The sequence below is a fragment of the Corapipo altera genome, unplaced genomic scaffold, assembly GCF_003945725.1.
Source record: "Corapipo altera isolate COAL_440 unplaced genomic scaffold, ASM394572v1 60772, whole genome shotgun sequence".
Classification (NCBI taxonomy): Eukaryota; Metazoa; Chordata; class Aves; order Passeriformes; family Pipridae; genus Corapipo; species Corapipo altera.
Genome location: NW_020885376.1, coordinates 1 through 17,281, shown reverse-complemented (window position 1 = coordinate 17,281; position 17,281 = coordinate 1). Strand labels below are relative to the sequence as shown.

The window sequence follows — 17,281 nt, the reverse complement described above, 5'->3', positions numbered from 1 at the left end:
GGGGGGTCAAGAAGAACATCCCTGGTAAGAAGTCACCCTGTACGACAAAAAGGGAAAATTAGTGAAGCACAGGCTCCTCTTCTGACTAGATTGCCACCGGCATTCAACAGCAAATGCCACGACTCTTCTGTTACAGACAAGAAAACCCTGTTCTCCCAAACAAACAGCGAGGAGATTTATGGGCACGCCTGAAAATTTCCTGGGAGGAACTTTTTGTAACTAAGGAGCAGGTGCTATCTTGAGTTGAAGGCATCAATTTGACAGACACTTGGTACAGCAAACTCTTCAGCAGAGGAATTAATTGCTGCCTATTTGAACAGCGGGGGGAGAAAACGACAGCCTAAGGGAAGACAAGAAAAGCAGAACTGGAATCAGCAGGCTTTTCTTCCGTCTCTCCCGAGAAAGTCGTGTTTCTCTGTTCTAATAATTCTATGCCCTTTTCTACACGAAACTTAGACCAAGGTTGAAAAAACAACTAGAAAACACGGAGAGAAGCTTTTTAGAATGTCACGTTATTTTCCCAAACCGATCCCAGAAAAGCAGAACTCGGTAGAATGGACTCACCTCGAGGCCTTTGGTCTTTTTTTCCATAAGCTTCGTCACCTGATTGAAAAAGCAGAGCAGACTCGGTATTTAGGCTCACAACAGGAAAACTTCACCTTCCTTTCCTAAAAGAAACTACATTAATTTGCGCAGCTGCAGGCGCGGATCCAGATGTTAAAGTCTTCCAGCTTTTCAGAGGGTGAGAATGCCCTGCTAAGGAAGGTTGAAAAATGCTTGGACCCTGCACAGGTCAAAGACCACCTTGATTTTGTCTGTGTTCCAGTCCCTGGCTAAAGAAACGGTAGAACAACTGCAGTTGTTCCTTGCCTTTTCCCTAAGAGGTTTTGCCAGGTGCTGGGCCAGCCCGGGCACTGCCGGGGGCAGCCAGAGCTTTCTGCGGTGGCCCCTTTTGTCCGGGAGGAATCTCCGTCCCTGTTCAATTCTGGGAATCGGACTGGCAACGCAAGCCAAGTCACCGGTAGGATTCTGGACCTTTGGTCTCCTCAGAGCGCCCACGGCGAGGGGAAAAATAACCCTTGGTTCGCTGTCCCGGGGATGGAAACAAACAAAAAACCACGACACCGGACTGAATTCCCCCGCAGAAGCCCAAATTCACCGAACGCCTGCTGAACTCAGCAGGGGCACACTCCCTCAAGCCCAAGGCATGCTTAGGGCGCCTCCGACTCCGGATTTAAGGTCGGAGAAGCTCGGCAGGGCCAAAACACCGCCGCTTTCCCACGGGCGTCGCTTCCCAGCCCGCCCCGAGCGCCGGGCCCTGCCTCACAGTCGCCGCCTGGCGGACACGGCCGGGAGCGGCACTGCAGCCGCGCACCTCCCCACTCCCCCCACCCCAAGGACTCCCGGAGCGCAGATTGGCAAAAAGAAACGTCCGGGAAGACCGATGTTGCCTTTCAGAAGTATTTCCTTTATTTTTAAGAACGATAAAGGGCCAAATCAACAATAAACGTAGATTTCCGTGCCCATCAATGGCAGATGTGGCAACTAAGCCATGTCCTCTGTCTGCTACCTGTCACACAGGACCCTCTTCTCTAAAAACAGCAGCTCCGCAAGCAGCGCTGCCATTTGCCAGACACATACTTACTCCCAGCAGTCAGGTCACACTTCAACACTTCCCCAAGTCTGCGGGAGGACTTGCAGGGCCTGAAGGCTCACGCTAGGGTGTGGCACTCACTTGGTGTCTATGGAAACCATTCTGCTACTACGGAATGTTTTCTCCTAGGAAACACACCCATTACACAAGTCACACATCTGATCAAAAGGCAGCAAGTGGCCTCCAATTCCACCAATTGTCTTCTTGCTGTGACCACATCCTTAGCCTTAGAAGTCAGGGGGAAGTCTACAGCTGTTGGAGCAGTTCCTGGGAACGCCATAAAACACCCTCTCTTCGGACTGCCCAAGGGCAAGTGCTGAGGGCACCACACAGCTCCTGCCCAAACATCCTGTCCTGAGCCCATCCATGTCAGGAGCCCCCAGCCCGGGCTGCAGCTCCCAAGGGATGACGCAGCTATTCGAGCGTAAGCGCGCACGCCTGTGGGCAGGGGAGCACTTACCGGGGGGGGGCCGTCGGCCCCTCCAACTCCTCCCCCCGCCGCGGCAGCGCGTCCCCAGCGCGCCCAGCTCCCCCCGCTGCCGTCCCGCGGCCGCGCTCTGCCACAAGGAACGGACGGGCAGGACCCGGCAGTGCCGGGACGCCGGGCACGTGCACTCGGGCACCGACAGCAGCGGGTGCCGGTTCTCCCCGCCAGGCCCCGGGGCGGGGGAAGAGAGATTCCCTCCACGTGGCGCAGCCAAGAAATCCGCCTGCCGCTCCCCCTGTCCCAACCTCGGAGGGGTGGCGGCTCTCTGGGAGCACACGTGGAAGCGATGCCGCCTGCCCTCCGAGTGTGGGACAGCACACCTGCCGTGACTCCCCTCTCTCCAAAGAGCTTCCACCGAGCAATCACTGGAAAGACCCAAATCCCAGCATCTGGGGCCCTTTCAATGTTGCTGTGAAACACCGCGTTCAACCGGACACGTCCCTGGGAACGATCAGCCCCAAAATCGTGCTCCGCAAGCAGTGGACAAAAATCTCCCTCCCGTTTTGGGTTGAAAGCAGCAGCAGGAAGCTGCCTTTGGCCATCCGAGCCGCCCCGCCCTGTCCCGAGCTCAGCTCAGCCCTCCAGAAGCAGGACGGGTCATTCCCCGAGGAAGGGGGAATTACCGACGAGCCCCTGCACGGAACGGGCCCCCAGCGCTCCACAGTGAGCCCTGGGAGCCGAGCCGAGCCCCGGGAGCCGAGCCGAGCCCCAGCTGGACGCCCGCACAGCTCCGGGTCCTGCCGGTCCCGCGGCGCCCTCTGCGACCCTCGGGAGCGCCGCTTGGCCACAGAGCAGCGCGTGCGGAGAGCTCGGGGAGCCCTCCACCCGCACACGGCGCGGTTCCGGGTCGCGAAGGCGGACTGTGCGGCATGGGGGACCGGGGAGCAGCGGTGGGGCGGGAGTCAGCGGCGGGGAGCCGGTAGGAGGCAGAGCGGCAGCGCGCCTCTGACCGCCTCTCCCCACGCAGTTCTGCTTCTGCGGAGATGTAGGCTGTCCCGACTGGGTGCTGGCTGAGATCAGCTCCCTGGCCAAAATCGTTAAGTGCCCGCCCCCACCCCCTATCCCCCTGCCCGCCCCAGGTCCACTGCCCACCCTCCTTCTCCCGTGCAGTCCCCGCTGACGCTGAAGCTGATCTGTGCCCAGGTTCTGCGAACCAATCTCTGGAACACCTCTGCAATCCCAGCCCTGCAGTCGCTATCCCAGCCCTACAGTGATTTCAGCTCCAGCTCCACATCTTCCCACCACCAAGTGAAGTTGCTCCTTGATCAGAGCAGGATGTTTACTTCAGGTCCACCTCTAGAAACTATATTCCAGCTTCAGCCCCAGAGTAGCTATCCCAGAATATGGCACTAGGGCTGGAGGTGGAATCACTGAGAGGCTGGCATAGTGGTTCTCCAGGTGTAGTGGTGAATCAGCACTTGGGACTCACTGTGTCCTCTTTCCTTGGCAGCAGCCTTTGGAGCAGACAGAAAAGGCATCGTGTAGGACAGCCAGGCCAGACTGAGTGAGCAGAGGAGTGGCCTCAGGCTGGAGAGGGACAAGAGAAAGGCAATGTGGGAAAAGGGACCTCCCTGTTTTCACCAGGTAACCTGCAGGGTTGTAATATACTTAAGATGCATTTGCTGTGCATCCATATGGATAAGCTGCAAGCACAGGGAAAAAGTGTCACCTTAGAACGGTGACATGAAATCTCCTTCTATTAACCATCATGCATTTCTTAGTATGTAAAATCTATTTAATGAAAACCAAAACATCAAACAGTGGACCGATCAAGTTGTGCCCTGGCTTCAGCAGATGTCTGACTGCACTCAGCAACTGGAAGGTGCCTCTGGGGACCAGTGAGTACTCTGGATGCTAATGCTGTCAGAGCTCAAAATCTAAGCTCTCAACAGAGAGATCTGAAGAACTTGCAAGAAAAGAAACTGCTTTCTGGTTCCTTCAGCTTCAGGAAGCCACAGTGGCTGATGGCCAAATGTGCAGTCAGTTGGCAGCAAGACCTTTAACTCATCGGACCAACAGTTACTGCAGAAAGAAAAATAAAAATCTATCAGAGGAAGTTGTTCACAGATAAAAGTCGTTCACAGATAAAAATGGTTCCATGCAAGTTTCTTTATGCTGTTCCTTCAGTTTTAACTCCATTCAAGTGATTCCAAACCTTCTGTTTCTGAAGGTTTCATTCATTCGGGTTGCTTCTCCTCTGGCATTTCATCCGCATGTCCTGCATAAAGTTTCTGAAGGCTGGTTCTTCATGACTCTCCTCAGTCACTGGGGGAAGAAACGACAGTTCAGCGCTATTTCAGTACTTGTTCTACTTGTGTTACGGAAAAAAAGCTAGAATCAGGATAGCCAAAGCAACATAGAAAGTCTATTCCATCTTCAACTACATTACGGGGCAAAGGAAAGAAGTGATCCTACCCATCAATGGAACAGGGAAAGAATGAAGACTGTCTGTGAGCTATATAAGAGAAAAATCACACTGTAACAACTTAGAAGATTGCTCCAAGACCACAGTCACAGGAAAAGGGAAGAGAGCCAGGGGCAGAAACTGTAAGGCCAAAAAGATGATGAACACATCTGTGCATCAATCACGTTCAGAGGTCATGCCCCAAGCCTAACGAGTTCTCTGGTTTATGTGTGTTATACACCTCTTAATTACGTGAATAGAAAATTTACAATTGAACTTTCAAAAAGGTTACAGAGTGATATCCCCGCGCTGACCATTGCAGTGGAGCTTCTGCTACAGATTCTGACACGTCAGGTGACTGAATGTTTGCTTGTTTTCTAGGCTCTCCTTACAGTCCATCCAGGTCATGAAATATAGAGGGGATTTCTTGACTAGACAGGCAGCTTTTAGACTTCATTCCCTTACCTTCATGGTCAATGTCATCAGTGTCACTCTCCCTCTCTTCTTGCTCTTCATCGAGAGTTCCTCGTGTTAGTATTAGCTCAGAGGGACCCATTGCAGAAGCATCAGGTCCTTGAAGAGAACACAAATGGCTGTACACAAACCAGCTTGCTAAAGGTAAGGGAGCGTGTGCACTGACAACTTCTGTCTGCACAGAAACACAGCAATGAACACCTGCTCTAAGGGGACAGAAAGCTGCTTGTGGATCCCAGACACAGGACATACTCCATCAGCACCTACTCGCCTCATCTAAGGAACAGTGCAGCCAACAGCAGAGCTTTCTCAGATTCTGATCTGACCGTTTTGCCTTTTCTAAAGTATTTCATTATTTCTAGTAGGTCCACTGCTTTAGCTACACAGCGGGGTTTCTTCCAAACCTGTGACTGACACAGGAAGAGCTAAGTGTGACCAATCCCACAGGAATTAAAGCCCTGCTCCTCTAACATGGAGCTGCTTTCACACTTCTTGTGAGGACAAAGAAGCATGGTATTACTTCACAAGGCAAACTCTTCAGAAAACTTCTGCAGTAACCTTTATCCTCCCGGGGAGGTACCTGCCAGTGTGCTGCCCTGCACACACACGCTGCCCATGTCCTTCCACAAGTGTTCCAGCTGCTCTCTCTTTTGTTTATTTTCAGCTTCCTCCTGTAGATAAAGATTTACATGTGGATTCTGAGAACATTTAAAACATCAGGAGAAGAGAAACCTCACCCAAACCCAGCACCCTGTCCCCCAGTCAGAGAGCAAAAGTCACTATGCAGGTCTTACATTTCAACTAAGGTTACACAGAACTTCTGACTAAGCGTGGAAAGCAACCTCCAGTCAGGTGGGATTCTAGGATGATTTCAGCAGCGCCGGGAAGCCAAACTCTGTGTAGCTGTGCCTGCAGAGAACTGTCCTTTGGACAGCCAGAACTCAAGGTGAGCAGAGCTACTGATTTTGGCACTGCAATTCAGTCTTTCTTACTAAGTCAAACTAGTACTCTTCACTGGTGCAGGAAGATACGGGGATAGTCTCAACAAATCCCTTTGGAAATTTATTTTTAAGAACTCTCTATCCATCTGAATGGAAGACACAATCTTATTTCCCAATCGTTTTCTCACAATTAGCTCAAATATTAGCACTAAAACAGTGAGCAACATCTGTTTTACAAAATCTTTATTTTTGTAAAGATATGCTCCACCACATCTAGGAAAAAAAAGGCAAATGGTGGACTCCTTCAGGACAGGAGTTTTCCCACAGTGAGTACGACTAGTAAATGAAATGTTAGACCCTCTCAACATAAAGGCAACTGTGTGCATAAAAGTGACCCAAGATACACTGTTCAGGTGTAAAACAGCTAAAAACACTTACCAGTGTTTTTCTCAGGCGCTCGTATTCTGGACGATACTCTCTGAAAAGGTAAATAAAGAGAGTGCATTCAGTCTGAAAAACACAGGATTTGTATTGCATAAGGATCATCCTGGAGGCTTCTTTTTACTCAAAAAAAAGGTTTTCTCTAGGCTTTCATGTTTGAGAGACATTTCAGAAACACTAACAGTACTTTTTTCCCCAGATTTGGATTCTGAAACCAATGGAAGATCAATGAACAGACTTCATTAAAACAGCAACAATTTAAACCTTGGTATGGAATTACAAGAAAAAAATTACTTCACAGACTTGCTGGCACAGATAGCTTTTACTTTTTCACGGAACAGCACAAAAAATTCATCTCTGAATAGTTCCTTTTTACTGCTGCTTTTTATGCTGATACTGGACACCCTAGGCTACCTTGGCTATGGCAACTGTACACTCCTTCAAATCAAAGGAGCAGACTCATGAGTCAGGACCTTCAGGGAGTGGTCACTGGGTCGCAGACCAAAAGTTATCCCCTTACCTCTCATATTCATCTACAGCTTTAGAAAGCTGGATAAAAAACTCATCCAGTCCTGTGCCAAGCACCGCAGAAACACCAACCACCTGGAAAAGAAAACACACCAGAACTAGAGAGTAACTGAGCCAGATTTTTAATACAGAAAAAAAAACAAAATAAAAACAAACAAACAAACAATCCCCCACACCAACAATAAAAAAATCAACACCACCAAAAAAACCAAAACCAACAACAAACTACTAATCTAAACCTAACAACACCCATTGAATCAGCACAATGGCCTAAGAGTGGGCAGTAACACTTGTGCTTCTGTCCATCCCGCTTTCAAACTCTTCCTCCACTTGCTGTTCACGTTTGTTACTTCCGCTTTTTGGTTGTCGGTGATTTTCTGTTTGGTGAGTTGTTGGGGTATTTTGGGGGGTGTTTCTTTGGGGAAGGAGGTTTGTTTGGTATTTTTTAACACTGTAGGGCAATTCAAAAGAAAGGTCAAGTCTTTCTGCTGTTGACTTGTTTATTGTTAATAACCCAAGTTCTCATTCTGCATCTAGGGTTATAAGTGGTTAGCAAGTATCCGTGTACTAGAATTAAAGTGCAAAAGAGACAACAAGAACTGACCTTTTGGCTCTGAAATAGTCTAATACTTTTTATTTAGCCAAAGCACATTTAGAAGGTCCCCAGAACAGCAAGAGAGGGAGAATTTAATCAGTTGCTATGACAATACATTCAAAATGCACATCTACTTTCTAATTTCAATTTGTCTATCATTACACTTCTGGCCATTTGTTCTGCTTGTATTAAATCAATTATCTAAAAATACCTTTAATTAAGACTATTACCAGCCAGAATCCTACATCTTCTAATGAAAATTCTCCCTCTTTTTCATAGGCAAGACAGTCTCAACTACTGACTTCCAAATGGAAGACCTTTCCCAACACAGCCTTGCATTTGATCATTAATACAGGAAATATGCAGACAGCTCTCCAAAGGATTTTAAGCATTAAGGCTAGGCACTGTGCCAATATATATAAATATTTATACTTTCCCTGCACTTAAGTACAAGCTGCCTTTTACTCCGTAATCCTCTTCATATGACCTGCTCTCCATCCAGTGCTCTAAGAGTTCTAACAGGCAGATAAATATGACCTGATCAGCACATAAGGAACAGGAAGTATGTTAGTTCTGTATATGGGACCACTACAATCCCTTTTGAAATTCTGTATATTGTTCCACATAGGACACTTACAATATTTTTGTTTTGGCTCTATTATCATCATCTACATGAATGGATCATTTAGTTCCTGGAATATCCACACAGCCAAGAAGGCTTGCTTTTTCTTTAGTAAAAGCTGATGACAAACATGATCAGCTAAAACCTTTTTAGCACAGACTATGGGATCATTAACAGCCTCCAATGTACAGTGTTGTCAGAGAAACAATTAATTTGTCCGCTCAAAACCTGGTCGAGTGGAAGAACAATCTTCTTCTTGCACAAACAAATGTAAAGGGGTTTTTTTGTTCATTTATTTGATTTTGAGATTCTTTCCCTTCTTCCTATGTAGTACATTGCCCAACTGTACCTGACACTTTCAGAACAAGGAAAATTACCTCAGGTGGGAAATGCTGCAGCAAAGAACACTGCCTCTTACCAGCCTATCTTAGCTTTCGTCTCGTGATTAATCACAGTTCAATATTAAATTATTCAGGCTGCCATTCAGTGTGACAAGCTGCTAAAGTTATTGTATGTTCAAATCAGCAAATCCTCAACACAGGTCATCAACAGATTACAGTCCAAAAGGACAGTGCAAAGCCGCTTTACAGAAGGACAGAATGGGGGGGGTTGTACAATACCTCTGGAGATCATCTAGTCCAATCTCTCCTGCTCAAAAAGCAGGATTAGGTAGAATAGGTTGCTCACGACTTTGCCTGAGCAAAAGTGTTTTAAGCATCTCCAAGGATGGAGACTCCACAATTTCTCTGGACCATCTGCTGCAGTGCAGAATTAGTAAAATTAATTTTTTTTCTCTTCCCTTTAAACATAGTTTCCTGTATTTCACCTTGTGTCTGTTGTCTCTTGTCCTTTCCCCACGCACCAGTGAACAGAGTCTGCTGCTCGCCTTCCTTACACCCTCCTACCAGGCATTTATACACATCAAAAATATTCTCCTTGAACTTTCTCTTCTCCAGGCTTTTAGGAGAGGTAATAAAAAAAAAGGAAGACCTTTACCTTCAGTGAACTGTAAAATTCATCCAACACTAAACTCATAGAACGAGTCAGGTTACTGACATAGGAGGTCTCTTGATTCAGAGCATCCTGAAAAGTCTCGAAGTCCTGCATCCATTCCACTGCAAAACTGTGGTCAATTATGTCAGTCTGGAAGGAGAAGGGAAAATATTCAGAAGTAATAATCTTACCCTTAGGCTGTTAAGTGGACAAATAAAAAAAAATCCATGTTAATTTATTTTTAAAATGTTGATCTTTTAAAAATATTCAGCCCCGGTCTGAAGTTTTGCAAGTTCACTTTTTATCAAATCAACCATGTGAATACAGGAAGAGAAGACAAACAACCACTACTCCAGGTTTAGGAAGGCAACGGTTGTTTAAGGAAACAATTGCAACTCTAAAGCCTCCTATGGTTTTACTGGAAAGGGGCATCCAAAAATTGCACACTGCACAATGAAGTTTAAGGTGTAAATAGTAGATCATACAATTGAGGTCAGACAAAAATAACCCTCATTGAAGATCCTCAGCTTTCCTGATTGCCTGGGGCTGGGGGAGCCAGGGCCACTTCCACGCTGGGTAACAGCCCACGGGATCTTTAACAGCCCAAGGGAGCTGTGTTCTGGCCTGAAGAAATTATGATCTAAATTCAGTGCAAGACAACTGCCACAAACAGGTGAGATAGTTCCACAATTTTACATGGATTCATATAAAAACAGTGTATTACAGAGTTTCATAAACATCTTGCCACATGCATATCCACTCTTCGCACAATACGAGGTGCCTAAAACTCTGATATATTTCATTCCCCTCACCAATGGGAAGGAGGAAGATAGATAAAGTATTACCTAGCATTACTCAAGAGATTTGAGACAGAACTGAATCCACCAAGGGTCAAAGCCTGACTACTCAGAGCTACCTTGACTAAATTCTGTAAATAAAATTAAATCACCTCCACAAATTTTTTTCCCTCTCCAAATCTTAAAATTCTTTACATCTATGGGTTTGTTACTGCACATATATCCCAGTTCCCTGGGATTCTTCCATTCTTATCAAGAGTCAATTTCAAAAAATTAAATTTAATTAAATATTGTTAAAAATTCTTCCAATGCTATTGGCTTTACTTTTTAGCAAAAGCTAAACATGAGATCAAAATGAAGTTTAAAGTGATGAATCCTAAGCCTCAGGCCTACCTTTCATTACACACACAGTGCCACTTCTTTTAGTCTTTCAAAAAGTGTATTTTCTTAAGAGAGACTTATTTTCCTGCCTCATGCCTTTTTCTACAGAAATAAAAAGCTAGAAAGCTTATTCTTATATTACTGTCTAGTGTCAAAAAGAAAACTGTGTACAAAAAGTTGCTCAGTAAGCAAGCAGATACCAAAGATATGCATGGTTTGGGTCACTGGGCAGATGGGTGGAGTTGGAGCACAGCAGACACTAATCCTACTTGGCTGGTGTGAGGGAAAATATCCCAGTCAAAGCCTGGCATATGTGTGTGCACATACAAAGCTTGCTGAGTTGGGGATGCAAACACAAAGGATGCCTGTGGAGAGCAGTAACTCACAACAAAAATCTAACGGGATTCTTTTAATATCTGAAATTATCATGTTTAAAGATACAGCTGTTAAGCTCAAAAGCATTAAGGCTACAAGTCCCTTACACAACAGTGGATGTGTATTCTTAGACTAGTATCTGCTCTCTAGCAAATACTGCACCAAACATCTTTGTTAAGTTTTGCCTGCTATGACAGGTGGGACTCCTCAGTCAAAACAGGCAGGGGTTACACCATTGCCACTGAGAGTCATTAGCCTGCTGCTGAGTGGAAATCATTATTAATGAAGATAAATATTCTGGGAAAACAGGGCATGTAAGCGCAGATTCTGGCATGACCTTACCCTTTTTTTACAGAGTTACGTTTCCCTATAATCCAGGGTTAAGGTGCAAAACATGTTTCAAATTGTTACCACCCTCTCTGACTTGAATATTTGGGTGCAACTGCCCATCCCTGATTATTCTTGTGCATTTGGATATCAGATTAAAGACCCTTTTTAGATTCGGTTATCAGCCTGCAGCTCCCTCCCAGCCTCTCTTTTCTAGAAAAATCTATTATTGTGGTAAGACAAAGACACCACAGCAAAGAAGCTAAACAGAACAATGTCCCATGAGGACATAGAAACCAGAGCTTTAACTTACTTTGTTCATGACTACAATGAAAGGTAGCTTTGTCTTGTACAGGATACTGGGGGGGAGACACAAAATAAAAGTTTAATTTAAAACTTCCTAGAATAGAAAGCAATTTAAACATAAGGCAGACAAGACTTGTGCAGAACTGAATACATTTGACTTCAAAAGATAATTATTTTCCTCTGCACCTAATAGAATGTAATTTTCACCCAGGTCCTGCTTACAGTCATTGAATAAAATATGCTCCTCCAAGATGTAAGAAATAAAATCTCCTACACACCCAGTCGAGTTTGGTTACCATTTGCTATGACACTAAGATCCCGGGTTTTAACTCTCTGTGCATTTTGCATTTGACTCAAACCTTAGGTTCTGAGAGATTATTTGTGAACTGAGCAATGAATTCAAATAACACAGAACATCTATAAAGCAAAATTACCTTGACACATGAGCTGACATATTCATTTCGCTGTATATATTCTATGATCTTTTGCTCAAACTAAAGTCAGAAAATGCAATATGTAGTAAGACACAGTTTGCACACTCCTATCATGGTGATATAGCTCTTGATCTTGGTACAAGGACCGAGAGGTTTTTTGAAAACCTTTTACCAACATTTAGCACGAATTATGACAGCTCTAGCTATGTTGATGGTTCCATAGGTATTTAGTCTCTGGTATGACATGAAAGACAACAGATAAATTCATGTATGAAGAGGAAGACAATAATTCAAGAGCACCATGCTAGGCTGAACTCCAAACAAATCTTGAAGAATCTCTTAAAAGTATCAACAACATTAAAAAATAGAATAAAATACCATGTATTTACAAGAAGGGGCTTAAACTAGCCTACCTTGATTCATCTTAGATAACTGGGTTTATAAGCAATAGGCAATATGTTAGATCTAATATAACCAGCCTTCCTCATGCTAAGGTCTCATGGATTATTTAATGCTTTCAGTGGAAGTTTTGACCCAATGACCTCCAGATGTCCATTGGCACCTAAATTATTCTGCTTATCCAATGGGAAAACCACCAAGAAAATAACCAAACCAGCATACTAAGCGGATAGGAGGCATCCAAGTGCACTCCCAAGCACAAATCCAACCATACCCTGGGCTGCATCCAAACCAGTGTGGGCAGCAGGGCGAGGAGGATGATTCTCCCTTTGTACTCCGCTCTCATCCCACCTGGAGAGCTGCGTCCACCTCTGGGAACCACGGCAGAGATGGACCTGGCAGAGTGGGTCCAGAGGAGGTCACCAAAACCATCAGAGAACTAGAAGGCCTCTCCTATGGAGACAGGCCAGAGAGCTGGGGTTGTTCAGCCTGGAGAAGACTTCAGGGAAGTTTTACTGCAGCTTTCCAGTAAATAAAGGGATTTATAAGAAAAATGGAGAGAGACTTTTTACCAAGGCTTGTAGTGATAGGACAAGGGATAATTTTCAACTGAAAGGGACATACTGACAAAATTTTTCATGATGACAGTGGAGAGATATTAGAGCACATTGCACAGGGAAGCTGAGGTTGCCCCATCCCTGGAAGTGTTCAAGGCCAGGCTGGATGAGACTTGGAGCAACCTGGCATAGTGGAAGGTGTCCCTGCCCACGGAAGAGAGGGTGGCCTTTAAAGGTCCCTTTCAAACCAAATCACTCTATGATTCCCCTCCAAAATAACTACCAAAGAGACACAGCAATCAAAGCAGATGGACTGCATTTCCAGCTTTTCTTACCTGCAGGCATAGAGCATGTTGGACATAAAAGTGATAGGGTTAGTACTGCGAGAGGTGTCCATCACATATACAACAACTGAAGGAAAAGAGGAAGCCTGGGAACACAAAGTAAAAGACAGTTTAATTAGGAGTACACTGAGCAATAGCCAGGTCATTCACAGAGCTTCACTGTCCAGTCATACAAAAAGCACTTACCAAGGCCTCAGTTATGATGGTTCCTGATGCTGACCAGGTGAATACCTCAATTTGCCCTGGTGTGTCAAGAATAACATACCTGGTAAGAAGTCACCCCAAACAACAAAAAGGGAAAATTAGTTAAGCACAGGGTCCTGTTCTGACTAGATTACCGCCAGCATTCAATAGCAAATGCCACGACTATTCTGTCACAGATGAGAAAACCCTGTTCTCCCAAACAGTGATGAGATTTATGGGCACACCTGAAATTTTCCTGTGAGAAATTTGTAACTAAGAAGTATGTACTATGTTGAGTTGAAGGCATCAATTTGACAGACACTTAGTACAGCAAACTCTTCAGAAGAAGAATTCATTGCTGCCTATTTGAACAATATGTGAGAGAAAATGACAGTCTAATGGAAGACAAGAAAAGCAGAACTGCAATCAGCAGACTTTTCTTCCATCTATCCCAAGAAAGTCTAGTTTATCTGTTCTAATTCTATGCCCTTTTCTACATGAAACTTATACCAAGGTTGAAAAAACAACTAGAAAATACGGAGAGAAGCTTTTTAGAATTTCACATGATTTTCCCAAACTGATCCCAGAAAAGCAGAACTTAGTGGAATGTACTCACCTGGATGCATTTTGTCTTTTTTCAATAAACTTCATCACCTGATTGAAAAAGCAGAGTATACTTGGTATTTAGGCTCACAACAGGAAACCTTCATCTTCATTTCAGAAAAGAAACTACATTAACTTGCACAGCTGCAGATGTGTATCAAAATGTTAAAGTCTTCCAGCTTTTCAGAGTGTGAGAATGCCCTACCAAGGAAGGCTGAAAAATACTCAGACCCTGCATAGGTCAAAGACAACCTTGATTTTGTCTGTGTTCTAGTATCTGGCTAAAGAAATGGTAGAACAACTACAGTTGTTCTTGCCTTTTCACTAAGAGATTGTCTAGGTATGTGACATCAGCCTCCACCCCAGAGCTGCTTTAGTGTTATGATTTGGGAGGGCTGTCAATTATCAAATTGAAATCAGGAAAACTTAACCTGTTTCCAGAGGTGAGCTTCCCTACTTCAAAACCACAGCATTCATAGGAAAGATTTTATAGTGAACATGGTGCAACAACAGTCCTATACAAAGACTAAAAAATGTTCTGTACATGTGCCTGCTAAATTTTACTTGAAAGAAAAAGCTGAAAAACTGAAATCTCTCAAATGACAGATAATGTACTCTGACTGCATTGTTAGATGCAGGGTTCTGTAAGGAGAACAACCCCCCAGAAATATTAGAAGGCCAACCAAACACAGTGCCCTCTGAGACTTCAGACAGACAAAACCGCACAGTCATCGTAGGCACCCAGCACAGATCATAGGAACAGCACACAGAAACAACCTTGTACCTGGTCAAATCTTGTAGCAAAGAGATTGAGAGAGGTCACTATTCCACCATTTGGGCCTAGCCCATATCTGATGCTTCATTTAGGAAAGCAGATGGTTATGCAGACCCCAGAGGGCTTCTTTTTCAACTCTGACAACACCTGGCCATATGCAATGCACACTGGATACCTTGAAGCAAGAGACAATACCCCCTAATAAACGATTAAATCTTCTAAGTGATGCAGCAGCATAACAAATACAAAGTGTCTCTCTCTTACCCAAACAGGTGTAATTTACAGAAGGAAAAGGGGCTGCAGGGTTTCCTCTTGACATTTTTGGTTTAACTGTGCAAGAACCAGCACTGACTGACACTGTGTTATCAATCACTACTCTCGATACCCAGACATGAGACCAGACACCCTCCTTAGGCCCTACTTAATGAAATACCAAAACTCCAGTAATGGTTAAGAGACATAGTGAAACAAATAATGCACCTATATATCAATTTGAAACTTACATTTAGGATGTTTTGCTGGTAACCCCAAAACAAATAACAGCCAAAATCAAAAATCCTATTCCCCACCACCTTTATTCTTGTCTAAAATACTAAATTTAAGAGTCATACTTGTAAGTCAAATCCAAGGACTGTGTTTTGTCTCCATCTGCACAAGCTATTACTTAGGAGACCAAGGAGCTCCACGGCCCTCTGGAAGTGCAGTTGCTTTAGTGTAATGTTACTGCACTACAGCCATCAACCCTCTGTGAACAAGAGCCAATGTTCCAATGCCTCTGAGATTCAGAGAGACAAGAGTGCTTTGATTATGGTCAGAGAATGTGGAAATAGTTTTCCCCATCTACTACAGGCAAACAGGAATGTCCATATTTACTTATAACATATAAAATGAGACTAGTTAAAACATGGGAAAAGGCTGTTGGCTTCCAGAAAAAAATAAACGATACAAGTTCTCTGAAAGAACAAAAAAGAAAAAAAAAAAAAAAGAAAAAAATATGTGGGCAGAGTACCTATTATCTATAAAAACTTACTGTTAGGCAGAATAATTTTTAGCGCAGGAGAAAACGACCCAAGGAGCATTAAATCTTGTAGAACACATGTTCCTAATGTCGCATGCAAGAAATACATAGTCAAAACCTTCTGATCTTGACGCAACATTACTACAACCCCCCACCTCGTGGGATGGTCCTGTGCAGGGCCCGGAGTTGGACTCCATGATGCTTGTGGGTCCCTTCCAATTCGGCAGATTCTGTGATTCTGTGATTCATCACAGTGTGCATGTGACAGGTTATTTTCACAAAACTTGAGATTTCAAATATCATTATTTAGACAAAAAAAAAGGATACTGTTTCATGACTTCTTTGTACTTCACAGTGTCCCTGATATCTAAGGGAGAAAGACACATAAGCAGTTTTCCAACCCCCAGCTGGTCACCATCAGCTAAAAAAGCACACCTATCTATCCGCATTACTAGAAATCCATCACTGGGACAGATATTCCAATTATTACTCTGACATCAGTGAAACAACTTGCATATCCACACAGCCTTTCTTAGCCTCTGGAGAGGCAGGCTGGCATACTTCACAAAATGTAAGACACAGGATTGTGACAAAACTAGGGATTGGTATGCCCTTTGGAATAGCTAGACATAAGGTCTGTTCTATTAGTAAGATATTTCCTCTAAAATTTGTGTCTTTTAAAGTGCTTTAAAGCTGTTAGTTGGTAGCATTTATGGCTACCACTATTGTGGATGTAGGGAACCAGATAAAATCTGCTAATACTTTCATCACTGAGAAAGACAAAACCTTCAGAACCCAAACACATCAAATCAGAGCAGATGATGTAAAAAAACATACAAAAGTGATGGAAGAATGTCTTTAATTCTAAAAATTCCCAAGTTAAAGACTGTTTTGAGAAAGAAGATAACACTTTAAAACAAAACAAAACAAACAAACAAAAAAAAGCCACCACCATTTTCTTGCATTAGAACTTGGAATCTCTTAAGGGCAACCGAGCCAAACGGCTCACATACCCGCCCCCGGTCCCTGGGACAGGGGCCTGTTCTGTCGCTATTGATGGCACTTGCTCTCTCCCGGAGGACTCCAGGCACACGCCGCCCCTCCGCCCGGGCCCACCCGCGCCCGCCCCCGCCCAGTCGGGCCCCGCCGAGCACAGCGCTCACCGATGTTGGCGGGGAAGGGCAGGTCGTGCACGGCGGGGTCCAGGTTGATCACGTAGGGGGGGCAGCGCTGCCCATGCAGGTGGGCGGCGAGGCACTGCGGGAACACGGGAGGCGTCAGGCCCCGCTGGGAAGCCCCGGGGCCCGCTGGCAGCTCCCCGCAGCCCCCCGCCCCTCACCTGAACGAAGGTGGTTTTCCCGGAGCCGGCCATGCCCAGCACCAACACACACACCGGGCTGCCCGCCGGGCCTCCCGCTGCCGCCGCCATCTTCCCAGCTCCCGCTTGTTCTTCCGGGGCGTGGGGCGGCCGCGGCCCGGTCGTGACGCGCGGTCCCGGCTGTCGCCCTGCAGCCGCCCCGTACTCTGCGCGGTCCCGCGCGGCCTCCCGGCGCTGCACGGCGAGGCGGGGCCCGGGGCGGGCGGCAGCACTGCGGAGGCGCTCGGGGCGGCCGCGCCGCTCGGGCCGGCCGGAAGCGGCGAGC

General features: G+C 45.4%; 1 protein-coding gene across 5 annotated transcripts; it reads right to left on the bottom strand.

Moving 5' to 3' along the window:
• Nucleotides 1-3,843: 3,843 nt before the first annotated feature.
• GPN1 (GPN-loop GTPase 1) lies at nt 3,844-17,106 on the bottom strand. 5 transcript variants are annotated; one of them, XM_027631586.1, is made up of 15 exons: nt 16,978-17,104; nt 16,802-16,895; nt 15,966-16,005; nt 14,630-14,696; nt 13,859-13,896; nt 13,246-13,324; nt 13,051-13,145; nt 11,333-11,378; nt 9,143-9,289; nt 6,922-7,004; nt 6,399-6,438; nt 5,600-5,690; nt 5,011-5,118; nt 4,297-4,406; nt 3,847-4,163 (listed from the first exon to the last, which is right to left on the bottom strand). In XM_027631586.1, the coding sequence occupies exons 1-14, from the start codon at nt 17,065-17,067 to the stop codon at nt 4,315-4,317; spliced, it is 1,110 nt and encodes a 369-aa protein (XP_027487387.1). In that variant the 5' UTR covers nt 17,068-17,104; the 3' UTR covers nt 3,847-4,163; nt 4,297-4,314. The 5 variants fall into 5 exon arrangements, with proteins under 5 accessions (XP_027487388.1, XP_027487391.1, XP_027487387.1 ...); XM_027631587.1 differs by lacking the exon at nt 5,011-5,118 and having other exon boundaries at nt 3,844-4,163; nt 16,978-17,105; XM_027631590.1 differs by lacking the exons at nt 5,600-5,690; nt 6,399-6,438 and having other exon boundaries at nt 3,844-4,163; nt 6,968-7,004; nt 16,978-17,105.
• Between the last annotated feature and the right edge of the window lie 175 nt (nt 17,107-17,281).